At 56.8% G+C, this 11,355-nt stretch overlaps 1 protein-coding gene across 6 annotated transcripts; it reads left to right on the forward strand.

Annotated features, from left to right (window-relative positions):
• The first annotated feature begins 1,231 nt into the window (after window positions 1–1,231).
• Window positions 1,232–9,636, forward strand: SH2B1 (SH2B adaptor protein 1). Of its 6 annotated transcripts, none has more exons than XM_060077966.1 (9): window positions 1,232–1,392; window positions 3,542–4,569; window positions 4,827–4,928; window positions 5,156–5,247; window positions 5,360–5,535; window positions 7,180–7,383; window positions 7,596–7,807; window positions 7,940–8,111; window positions 8,851–9,636. In XM_060077966.1, exons 2-9 carry the CDS (start codon window positions 3,631–3,633, stop codon window positions 9,225–9,227), a joined length of 2,274 nt encoding a protein of 757 aa, XP_059933949.1. In that variant the 5' UTR covers window positions 1,232–1,392; window positions 3,542–3,630; the 3' UTR covers window positions 9,228–9,636. The 6 variants fall into 6 exon arrangements, with proteins under 6 accessions (XP_059933949.1, XP_059933947.1, XP_059933948.1 ...); XM_060077964.1 differs by lacking the exon at window positions 1,232–1,392 and adding an exon at window positions 1,503–1,574; XM_060077965.1 differs by lacking the exon at window positions 1,232–1,392 and adding an exon at window positions 1,584–3,193.
• The last annotated feature ends 1,719 nt before the right edge of the window (window positions 9,637–11,355 follow it).

The following is an 11,355-nucleotide window of genomic DNA, read 5'->3' on the forward strand; positions in this document are numbered from 1 at the left end:
CAGCTTAGACACATTTCCAAACCTAACCCATCATCACCAGCCCCTTACCTTTCTGTATTCCTCAACTTTTCTCTCTCCTGGACAAGGATGGGCCAACTATAGAGAAAGGGTATGTAAGGGTATCAGGGAGCAGGGGGGTGATCACAGAACTAGAGGCCTTTCCATTGACATCTTTTTCTGAACTGGAAGATGGAATTGACAAAGATGGTGATGAAGACCTTAACAAAGGCCATCTGGGAGCCGATGTTAATTTGGTTAGAATTGGGGTAGAGATGGGGACAAAGGCTGATTAGGCCAGAACTTGCCCTTCCACAATGATTTTTTCCAACTCCATCCAGTAGCCTCAGCCTCAAACAAACATCTTTGTGTGAGTCAGGGCATTTATCCATCTCCAATCTCGTGGGTCACGAGGCCTTTGGGTTTCAGGATAAGCACATGATCCAAGCCAATCAGCTAAAGTCAGTTCTGGAAATTTTACTGCAAATCTCAGAAAAAAAGACATGCTCCTACGAGAGTTGCTAAGCTACAGGTCTTAAGTTTGGAGCTATGGAAATCCATTTTGCCACTAAGAGAGGCATGGGGAGAGCTCAGCCTAGAGGTGAACCACAGGTTCCCAATATCTTTTGGCCCTTTTATTCAGCTGTTCCTGAAGAAGCTTGATCCATTCTTTTCAATGGCTTGAGCAAAAAGATTCCCTTATTGCTTAGGCCAGTTGGAGCTGGGTCAATGAGAGACCTGATTGATTAGGATCTCATCGTGCTCATGATTTCGACTGCCCTCTACTACACCTTAATGAGTCTCAATTTCTATATCTGGCCTTGATGTCTCTCCTCAGCTCCAGACTGTATGTCCACCTGCCTCCTGACGTCCCACAGACATGCCCCAAACTGACCTCATTATTCCTGCCCCCCCAACCTTTATTTCCCAGTTCAGAGCTGGGACCTCCTAGAACCTCCAGTACTTTCCTCAGAGAAGCCAAGGTCGTAAGTTCAGGCTCCGCCTCCTCGCAGGGCCTCACCAAGGTCACCCGCATCTTCCCTCCCCCAGCTCTTTGGCGGCGGTGTCCTCGAACCCCTCTGCAGCCCGGCTGGGCGCTCTAGGCTACAGCAGGCCCTTCAAAAAGCCTTCTCAACTCGCTGGTTTCCTGGACCGGTGGCTACCCTAGCCTTCATCAGGGCCTCGGGATTCTATTCCTCTAAGGTGCCTTCTCCATGGTTGACTGCTCCCTACTGTCCCGACTTTCCTCTGGGAGGACGCTCTGGTGGGACCCAACCCCTTCCTATGGCTGCTTCTGCGGTCCCTTTTAGGCGCAACTGGAGAAGTCACTAAGCCCTCCGAGACACCCACCTTCTCAGCTCTGGAAGTGTGGCACGGAATAGGAGAATGGCGGAAGTGAGTGTGAACGTGCCCTTCCTTCTCCTCGTTCTTCTCTATGGTCACTTCCTTCGGTGACGGGAAAAGGGGGTCCCGGCGCCTGCGCAGAACCGGGCTGGGAGCTAGTCGCGGAGGGGGGGTGGGGCAGGGAGCGGGAGCTGCCGCCGCCGCCGGAGCTAACCGCGGGGACCGAGATGCAGGTGGGACCGGAACCGGAACCCCCCTCTTCCAGTCCCTCTTCCCTCTCCGCGACCCGGCCCCGGCGCCTGCGAGGAACCTTGGGTGGGGGCGGGCGTGGGGGGCTAGAGGCAGGAGGGGCGCCCGGCCCCGGAGAGTGCAGCAGAGCGGGCTGCTTCCCTGGAGGCTGCGGCCCCGGGGAATGGGCGGGTAGAGGGTGTCCAGGGAGGAGGGTCGGGTCGGAGTGGGTTGACCACCGGGTCCGGAGGGTCCGAGCCAGGAGCGGAGCCTGCACGCTCCACCACCCGCCCTTCGGGAAATATCAGAACTGAGCCGAGAGGCAGGTGCACTGGGAAAAGGTGCCTGAGTTCTACTTGGCAGAAGAGAAACTGAGTCACCAGCTCAGGAGCCGCAGGGTCAGCGGGCCTGAAGGGGGCTGGGTCTGCCTGTGGTGCAGAGGGTTGGGTCGGCCGGTGTGAGCTGAGGTGGCCTCTGCTTGGAGATTGGTCTCTCTGCTGTGTCTGCACCTCTTGGCTCGGTTCCCCCGTGCTCCATGACTCTTTCGTCTCCTGGCGTCTTCTCGTTGGTTTGGAATTGTCCCTATGGTTGGAGCCATCTGAGTGTGTAGGGTTTAGGTCAAGGAGAAAGGGGAGGGGGCGCTGACCGCGGGTCTGAGCAGGAGTCTGAGGTTTGGGGAGATTTGCCTGAACTGCTTTCACCTCATTCTTGGTGCCAGTCATCTTCCAGTATAATATGGGGGAGGAACACTAACGGAAGAGCCATGGGTTGTAAATTCCATGCCCAGCTCTGCCACTTGCTAGTTGTAAGACGTTGGGAAGGCTCTTCCTTTCGCTGATTTCTCTTTGAGAAAATTGGAACCCATAAAGATAGTAATAACGGCAAGTCATTTATTGTGTGCTTACTTTGTGTCAAGCAGGGACATGTTCTGTTTAATTCTCGCAACAATTTTAGGGGTTAGGGATCATTAGCTCTGTTTTATAGATACGAAAACTGAAGCTCTGAGAGGACATGTCATTTGTTCACGATCACACAGCTAACAGGTGGCAGAGATGGAGTTTCATTCTAAGCCTAACTCCAGAACCTGTGGCCTTAACCATCAGGCTAACCAGCCTTTAGGGCACGCTCCCCTGTGAGAGAAGAGGGAGGTGAAAACTCCAAGGCCCCAGCTTCCTGATATATTTTATTTACTTTGTGGCCAGCAGAGACTTGCCCGGACCCAACCCACAGTCTGTCCTCACCTGGTGCTGCTGCCTCTGGGTCCCCGCCTGGAGGGGCACCAGAGAAGTGGGCTCTGGGCATTCCAAGCCTCCTTGACAACAGTGCTTGGGTGCTGGGCCCTGGGGTCGGCTTTCAAGACAGTTGTTTGAATCCGTCATCCATCCATCCTCCTTAATGAGCAGCCTCCCTCCTCGGAGATGGACCTCGGGATACAGGAGGCAGGGTCTCTGAGCGCTGCAGGCCTAGCTCCCCTGAGAGCTGGGGCAGTGAGGGGCGGTGACTGAGGCTGGTGCAGTCAGGACTGTACGGTGGGAAAAACAGTAGACTTGGAGTTCTGAAACTTTTTCTGAGCTTCGGGTTCCTCATCTATTACAGAGGTTGTGAAAACCTCTCACAGGGAAAGGTAAGAATGGCACATGGGAGGCACGTAGTAAATACTGAAGGATGGTTTTAGAGAAGGGAGGTGACGTGGAGAAGAGTCCCTTTCAGAGGCAGGTGCTGCACAGCCGTCCACCACACCTGGAGCTGAAGCCAGGGAGAGTGGACTGGGGAGGCAGCTGGGTGGGTGCAGGCGAGACCTGGGGGTGGTGGGGCACGAGGATCTGGGGAAGGGAAGGGTGGCAGCGTGGTGTTCAGCCCTGATGCTCTCTTGAGGAGTCTAGACCAGAGGAGGGAGTCTGGCTCGGGGTGGGGCTCTGGCCCCGGTCCCACCTCAGCAGTGACTCGATGTATGTGCCTCTTCCTTCTGCAGCTGCTGCCGCTCTCCCTGTGTCTTCTGGCCGCTTCCCTCTTTGCTGCCCCTCCCCACAGGCTCTCCCTCTCCACCTCCTGGGGGCCATCATGAATGGTGCCCCTTCCCCGGAGGATGGGGCCTCGCCCTCCCCTCCCCCCTTGCCCCCACCCCCTCCCCCGAGTTGGCGGGAGTTCTGCGAGTCCCATGCCCGGGCGGCTGCCCTGGATTTTGCCCGCCGTTTTCGCCTCTACCTGGCCTCCCACCCCCAATACGCAGGGCCTGGGGCTGAGGCTGCCTTCTCCCGCCGTTTTGCTGAGCTCTTCCTGCAGCACTTTGAAGCCGAGGTGGCCCGGGCCTCCGGCTCCCTCTCGCCACCCATCCTGCCTCCTCTGAGTCCTGGTGTGGAGATCCCGCCACAGGACCTGTCCCTTGAGAGCTGCAGGGTGGGCGGGCCCCTGGCTGTGCTGGGCCCTTCTCGATCATCTGAGGACCTGGCCGGCCCCCTCCCTTCCTCAGTCTCTTCCTCTTCTACAACCTCCTCGAAGCCGAAGCTAAAGAAACGCTTCTCCCTCCGCTCAGTGGGTCGCTCGGTCCGAGGTTCAGTCCGCGGCATCCTGCAGTGGCGGGGGACTGGTGATCCTCCCTCCCCAGCGGGGCCCCTAGAGACCTCGTCGGGCCCCCCAGTGTTAGGTGGAAACAGCAATTCCAACTCTTCTGGCGGGGCTGGGACCATTGGTAGGGGACTGGTTAGCGATGGAACATCCCCTGGGGACAGATGGACTCACCGTTTTGAGAGGCTGAGACTCAGTCGGGGAGGGGGGACCTTGAAGGATGGAGGAGGCGTGGTGCAGAGGGAAGAGCTGCTGAGTTTCATGGGGGCTGAAGAGGCAGCCCCTGACCCAGCTGGAGTGGGCCGGGGAGGAGGGGCAGTGGGGCCTACCTCAGGGGGAGGAGGGCAACCTCAGTGGCAGAAGTGTCGCTTGCTGCTTCGAAGTGAAGGAGAAGGAGGAGGAGGAAGCCGTCTGGAGTTCTTTGTACCACCCAAGGTGAGGGCCAGAGGAGGAGGGTGGGTGACCGGGAGCGAGGGATTGAGCGCTGGGGACGTGGCCCACATGCCTAGCTTTGCTTACTTGGATTTTTAAAGCTAGCTCTTGACTCTGGGTTCCTAGCGTGGGCAGGACAGAGAAAGTAGTGTTATTTGTCTAACTCCCTTGGGGTGTGGAAGGAAAGATGAATCTCAAGGGAAAGGAAAGCTGGTCTCTGCACACCAAAAATCTGGATCTTGTTCTCTCTCCCAACTTAGGCGTCTCGGCCTCGACTTAGCATTCCCTGCTCTGCGATCACCGATGTGCGGACAACCACAGCCCTGGAGATGCCTGACCGGGAGAACACGTTTGTGGTTAAGGTAGGAGCCCTGGGCTCCCTTGTCCACTTGGAGCACTCTTAGCACATTGAAGCAAGAGATACTGATGCAAGAAGGGGCACACATGCCAGGTACCTTGACGGTGTGTCCCTGGGGCAGCAGCTTTTCTGGGACGAGGGGTGAGAGGGAGGATGTTCTTGTTCCTGTTGGAGGTGAATTAAGGCCTCGAGACCTGGAAGTGGCCTGTGGGCCTCCTCTTGTCCCCATAGGTGGAAGGCCCCTCGGAGTATATCCTGGAGACAGCTGATGCTCTACACGTGAAGGCCTGGGTGTCTGACATCCAAGAATGCCTGAGCCCAGGGTGAGGAGCCCGTCTTCTGTCACTGAGGGGACCAGGGGGTGAGGGTGGTGAGCAGCCTTTTGCCTCTCCCCTGGTGACTTTCCTCCCAGCACCATTTTCCCTGTCTCTGCAGACCCTGCCCTGCTACCAGTTCCCGCCCCATGACCCTCCCCCTGGCCCCTGGGACCTCATTCCTGACAAGGGAGAACACAGACAGCCTGGAGCTGCCCTGCCTGAATCACTCGGAGAGTCTGCCCAGCCAGGGGCTGCTGCTGGGGCCCAGCGAGAGCAGCGACCGCCTTTCGCAGGGTAAGGGTGGAGCCTTAGAGAGCTGTGAACCTCGGGACCCGCCACGCAAGAACCCCCGGCCATCAGGCCCAGGCCCTCTCTCCAGGCTCTGCTGTGCACCCCATGCCTGCTCCTCAGCTGCCACGACCAAATGTCTGACTTTTGTCCCCGAACGTGCCTGACCACAGTTTACAGTTTAGAACCATCACCATCAACAGCCCCACACGAGCCCCAGGCCAGCTCCTCTCCAGCCTTCTATGCCCGGTCTTGTCCCTCTTCTGTAAGCCTTGTGCCGGCCACCACTCTGGCTGGAGGTAATGGTTCTCTTCTCCAGAGTTTCCAGAACGCTTTGTACATATCTTTGTTTTGTTCTTACTCGCATCTCTGTGCACATGTTGACGATACTAGATTTTCTTTTGACTCCCTACTTTTAGACACACGTATATGCTACCCACATACATAAACACACAAAGATGCGTCTGCCTGGCCCCAGCTCACCTTTCTAGACTCCACTACACCCTTTTTTTCTGATCCTCCATTCCGAGCTTCAGTTTCACTGTGCTTAGCACACAGGCTGTATGCGATGAGTAAACAAATGAATTAAAGACTCTTTAAGAGCCAGAACGGACCTTACAGGTCGTCCATTCCAATCTCCTCGTTTCTCAGGCAGCTAAGAGCAGAGAGGAGAAATGGCATTTCTGAGGGCACCTGAGAGTCACTGACAAAGCGGCTATGCCAGCTTGTTGCCTGAGCCATAGCACTCTGCACTCCGCATATTCCCATCCTCGGAGCACTGATCATGTACAACATGCCTGTAGGCTCGCGCCTGCCGCTCAGCAGACATTGAGGAGCGCCCTAGTACATCCTCGACCCTCTGTTAGGCTCTGGGGCAGGCTGAGGGGCTCAGAGCTGCCCCGTGGGCTCACAGTCTAGCGGAGTTGGCAAGACATCACTCCCTCTAAAAAGCAGGACTCCCAAATGGAGACCCTGTGCTTAGTGTCCTCTGAGCGGCACCAGCAGGAAGCCTCGGGAGCTCAGAGGAGGAAGAGAATCATGGAAGGTGGGATAGACGGGGAATTTACACAGGCGAGGTGCGAAAAGAATGTGGCTTGGAGAAGCTAGGAGAGCAGAGACCTGAGATGGGGAGAGGCCCAGAGAGCTGGAAAAATTAGACGGGATAATTGGGTTAAAGTGGAGGACACAAGAATACAAGTTAATCTGAAGATCAGGTTGGTTAGGTTGGGGGGATTCACAGAAGGAGAAGCTTTGATGCCTCTCAGAGTTGGGGGTTTTGTCCTGCAGGCAAAAAAAGGACCCCTTTTAAACGTGAAAATATTTGAGGGATTCTACCCCCCCCCATCCCCACCTATGCGACTATAGCTGTAATTTCAACTGTTGATTCAGAAGAGATGTAGGCACATTAGGATTCTAGGACCTTGTTGGAATAACTGCAGTCCTTCAGCAATGCGTGAAGCATAAGTTAGGAGACATTGATAAAAACAGTCAGGGCTCAGTGCCTGAAGAAAGATTCAGCATTTCAGCCAGCTGACCACCAGTGTACCCAGGGTAACCTGTCAGGTGGGGAAGTGGGCCCAAGCAGACCAATCCTCCCAAAGAGTAGCTTCTCAAGCTCTCAATTTTGCCCTCCTTTTTTTTTTTTCCCAGGGGCATATGGGGGCCTCTCAGACCGCCCGTCAGCGTCCATCTCCCCCAGTTCCGCCTCCATTGCTGCCTCCCATTTTGACTCAATGGAACTGCTTCCCCCAGAGTTGCCCCCCCGTATCCCCATTGAAGAGGGACCCCCAGCAGGGACAGTTCATCCCCTCTCGGCCCCCTACCCACCCCTGGACACTCCGGAAACAGCCACAGGTACCAGCGGTGTGAGTGTGTTGTCTGCCTCCAAACCTGGTTGACCACCTGCCTGAAACTCTTGGTCTTGGGATCCTGAGGGATCTGACCTGGGGGCCTGATGGGGGAACGGACGGGGAGTGACATATGAGGGGAAAGCAAGGCTTTTCATCTCCCAGGATGAGGGAGGCTTCCCTGACACCTCAGTTTCCTTCCCTCTCTCTTTCCTGAAGGGTCGTTACTGTTCCAGGGAGAGCCAGAGGGAGGTGAGGGGGATCAGCCCCTCTCAGGGTATCCTTGGTTCCACGGGATGCTCTCTCGACTCAAGGCCGCCCAGCTAGTGCTGGCTGGAGGTACCGGCTCCCATGGCGTTTTCCTGGTACGTCAGAGTGAAACGAGACGGGGTGAATATGTCCTCACTTTCAACTTCCAGGGCAAGGCCAAGGTGAGTGAGGAGAAGGCTCCGCTGTAGGCAGTGGGCCTGCGGGTAGGGTGGGGAACGCTGCCATCAGGGGAGAAGGGTTCTGTGACTGGCGGGGTTCGGGCTCCTGCTTTACCCCACTCATCCTGCCCTCAGCACCTGCGTCTCTCGCTGAATGAGGAAGGTCAGTGCCGGGTTCAGCACCTGTGGTTCCAGTCCATTTTTGATATGCTCGAGCATTTCCGGATGCACCCCATCCCTCTGGAGTCCGGAGGCTCCAGTGACGTTGTCCTTGTCAGCTATGTCGTGTCCTCCCAGCGACAGCAGGGTGAGCAGAGCAGGTCTGCAGGGGAGGAGGTGCCCGTGCACCCAAGAAGTGAGGAGGTGTGTGTGCCAGAAAGACGGGGCGGGGGGCTTGAGGAGAAGAGGCTTTGTCAGGGAGAGAGGGGTAGAGAAGTTTCCTGTGTGCTGGGTTTCTTGGGGAAAGGAGTACATGGGGATGTAGGAAGGCAGGGGGCTCCGTGCTGGAGCCGGGAGGAAGTGGAGAGCTGGGTTGGCGCATTCCCATTCCATCGGACCCTCTGTTCCATCGTTTGTCTGTCTCCTAGATCCATCCTCCCTGGCCTTGTCTTTGCCCTTCATCACAACCTTGCCTTGGGCCTGCCCTTCTTGGGGGTGCTCGGTCTGATCCCCCTCCCTCCTCCCTTGATGTCTGATGTCCCTGTCTGATCTCTCCCTTTTCCCCACCCCGACGTCCCATCTGTCCCCACGTTGCCCCTCCCCCCCAGGCCGGGAGCAGGCCGGGAGCCATGCAGGGGTGTGCGAGGGAGATCGATGCTACCCCGATGCCTCCTCCACCCTCATGCCCTTCGGAGCGAGTGACTGTGTGTAAGTGTGGTCCTCCTCTCACCGCCGCCCATGATCCATCTTCCATGGATGGGGGTTGCTCAGGAGATGGGATACGGGGGAGATAGCACATGGCTCCTGGGGGGATGAGTGAAGGGGAGGCTGCTACAAGAGCTTGCCTCCCTCCACAATCAGTCTGTCTTCTTACCGTTCCTATCCAGAACCGAGCACCTCCCATGACCCACCCCAGCCCCCTGAACCCCCTTCATGGACAGATCCCCCACATCCTGGGGCAGAAGAGGCGTCGGGGGCGCCAGAAGTGGCGGCAGCAACAGCCGCAGCAGCCAAAGAGAGGCAAGAGAAAGAGAAAGCGGGCAGTGGAGGGGTCCAGGAAGAGCTGGTCCCCGTGGTTGAGCTGGTCCCCGTGGTTGAAATGGAAGAGGCCATAGCACCAGGCACGGAGGCCCAGGGAGGCGCTGGATCTGGTGGGGCCCCCGGGGTAACCCTGATGCTGCAGCTCCAGCAGTTACCACTAGGGGGCGATGGAGAAGAAGGGGGCCATCCCAGAGCCATAAATAACCAGTACTCCTTCGTGTGAGATACCCTACCCCACCCTTTCTCCACTCTTCTTGCTCCCCAGCCCTCAGTTCGTGAGATTGGGGCTGGGCAGGGACATAGAGGAGCAGTGGGAATCCCCTCCCCACATGCTTCATTACCCTTGACGGCTAAGGGCATATATGTTGGTACAAAAAGGTTCAAGAGCCCTGCTAACTCCCCAGTTCATACACTACAGGTGCCCTGTCCCCTGGGCAGGGGATTCAGGCTCCAATTACCTCCCCAAGGGGCTCTTATGGTCAGCCCCATCCCTGGGGGCATTTCCCCATTAACCACTCCTCAGCCCAAGGAAGGGTGAGGGGGAAGGGCTGTCAGTTATATTAAGGTGGTTGTTCTTGTTGTTTTAAACAAAATGGAGAAGCATAAATAAATAAAAGGGTTTATCTCAGTTCCATCGTGATGGCTGTGGCCAGTTTTTGCAGTGGGGACTGGGACAGGTGGGTCAGGAAGGCAGCCCACTCAGTGTTGCGAGCTCCAGAGCTGAGAGACTGGAGGGCTGGGTCAGGTTGAGTCCCTGTTGCTCTCCAGACCTGTGTTTTCGGCCCATCACTCCTCTGGGGGCTGTCCTGTTTCTTGAGCGGTAAGTGCAGAGCCAAACGGTGCTTCTCGGGGTCTCCAGCCAAGTTCTCTTGATGGGACAGGACAGTGAACGGCAGGATTGATGACCTCCAAGGAGCCTTCCTGCTCTGAATTCTTCAGTTAAGGCTTCCTACCCTAGGGAGAAAGCAGGCCGAGAGAGATTGTACGGGGGCTGGGCTGGGGGCATAGTGGCTGTGTTGGGAGAGATTTAATGTGGCAGCCAGAGGGACCCAAGGGCAGGCTGACTGCCCCCCTTCTCAGAGCCAAGCTGGGAAGCTGCCAGATAGTTGATAAAGAGTGCTGGTTTCCACTCCTGCCTTTGCTTCTCATTTGCTGTGTGGCCTGGGCAAGGTGTAGCCTCTCCAGGCCTCAATATCCTTATCTGTAAAATGGGAAGTTTCATCTAGGTTGGAGCTGCTGACATGATTTGCTTGGTCTGGACAATGTTTCCATTGGAATTTCACATAAAAGTCCAGATTACTGGTTTCTCTTGAAAATTAGAAGATCCAGCCTCACGTGGTATCCACCTTCCACTTCTGCTCCATCCCCACCAGCCCACTTCACTCACATGATGTACCTAGCTAGGCCTGTGAGCATTTGAGTTTGCAACATCTCCTCCCTGCGCCGAGCTGCCCCCCACCACCCCCACCGCCGACCATTAAACCCAGGCTCTCCTCTCTGGACTGAATTGTGGCTGTGCCCTCCTCCAACCGAGGGCACCCCTGGGCTTCCCAGCTCTGTGGGTGCCAACAAGGAGGGGCCGGGTTCTGAAGAATCCCACCTGTTTTGTTGGCCCTCTCCCTTCCCCACCTCCATCCAGTTCTGCCTCTTAACCATTCTGCCTCACTTTCCTTCCCGGGCAGTGTGGAGTCTACACTTCCATGCCCCTCAGCCTCTGCCCCCACCCCCGGGAGGCCCTATGACCACGCTTATGACCTTGCTATTCTGGGCCTTGCGTCCTGTTGGGAGATGGACAGGAGACAGCTGGGCTCACAGGCCACCCAGCCTAGGGGGCTAGATGGGGGAAGCCTGCTGACTCTCCTGGTTTTGTCTAATCCCTGGGGCTACCCCAAACCTTGGCCTCAGGAGACTGGGGATAGGATTGGCCTTGCAAAGGGAGGGGGATGGTTTGGGGATCTGGATGCTGTGTTCTCAAAGTGAGATGGCGAGTGAACGCTGTGGCGCCCCAGGGTAAGCAGGACCTGATCCTCTCCTAATCTAGCAGCAACTGGTGCTGCGAGGCTCCCCCCTCCCACTAAATCCTGCCAGCCCTCAGGGACTTGCCTTCTGAAGATGTGTGGGGGAAGGGCACAAGAGCCTCCTCACCACCCCCCCGCCTGCACCCCCAAGATTTGCATGTCTTGGCTGGAGGAGCCTAAGACACTTTCCCTCTAAGCCTGTCTACGGATGGTTCAGCTGAAGTTCGGAACTGGCCGGGGATTGAGCAGGCTCTACCTCTGTGTCCTTCAGAACTAACGACTCTCCCATTCTCAGCTTCAGTGCTCAGGAGGGGACGAACACCTTCCACCTCT

The sequence above is a fragment of the Mesoplodon densirostris genome, chromosome 16, assembly GCF_025265405.1.
Source record: "Mesoplodon densirostris isolate mMesDen1 chromosome 16, mMesDen1 primary haplotype, whole genome shotgun sequence".
Lineage (NCBI taxonomy): Eukaryota > Metazoa > Chordata > Mammalia > Artiodactyla > Ziphiidae > Mesoplodon > Mesoplodon densirostris.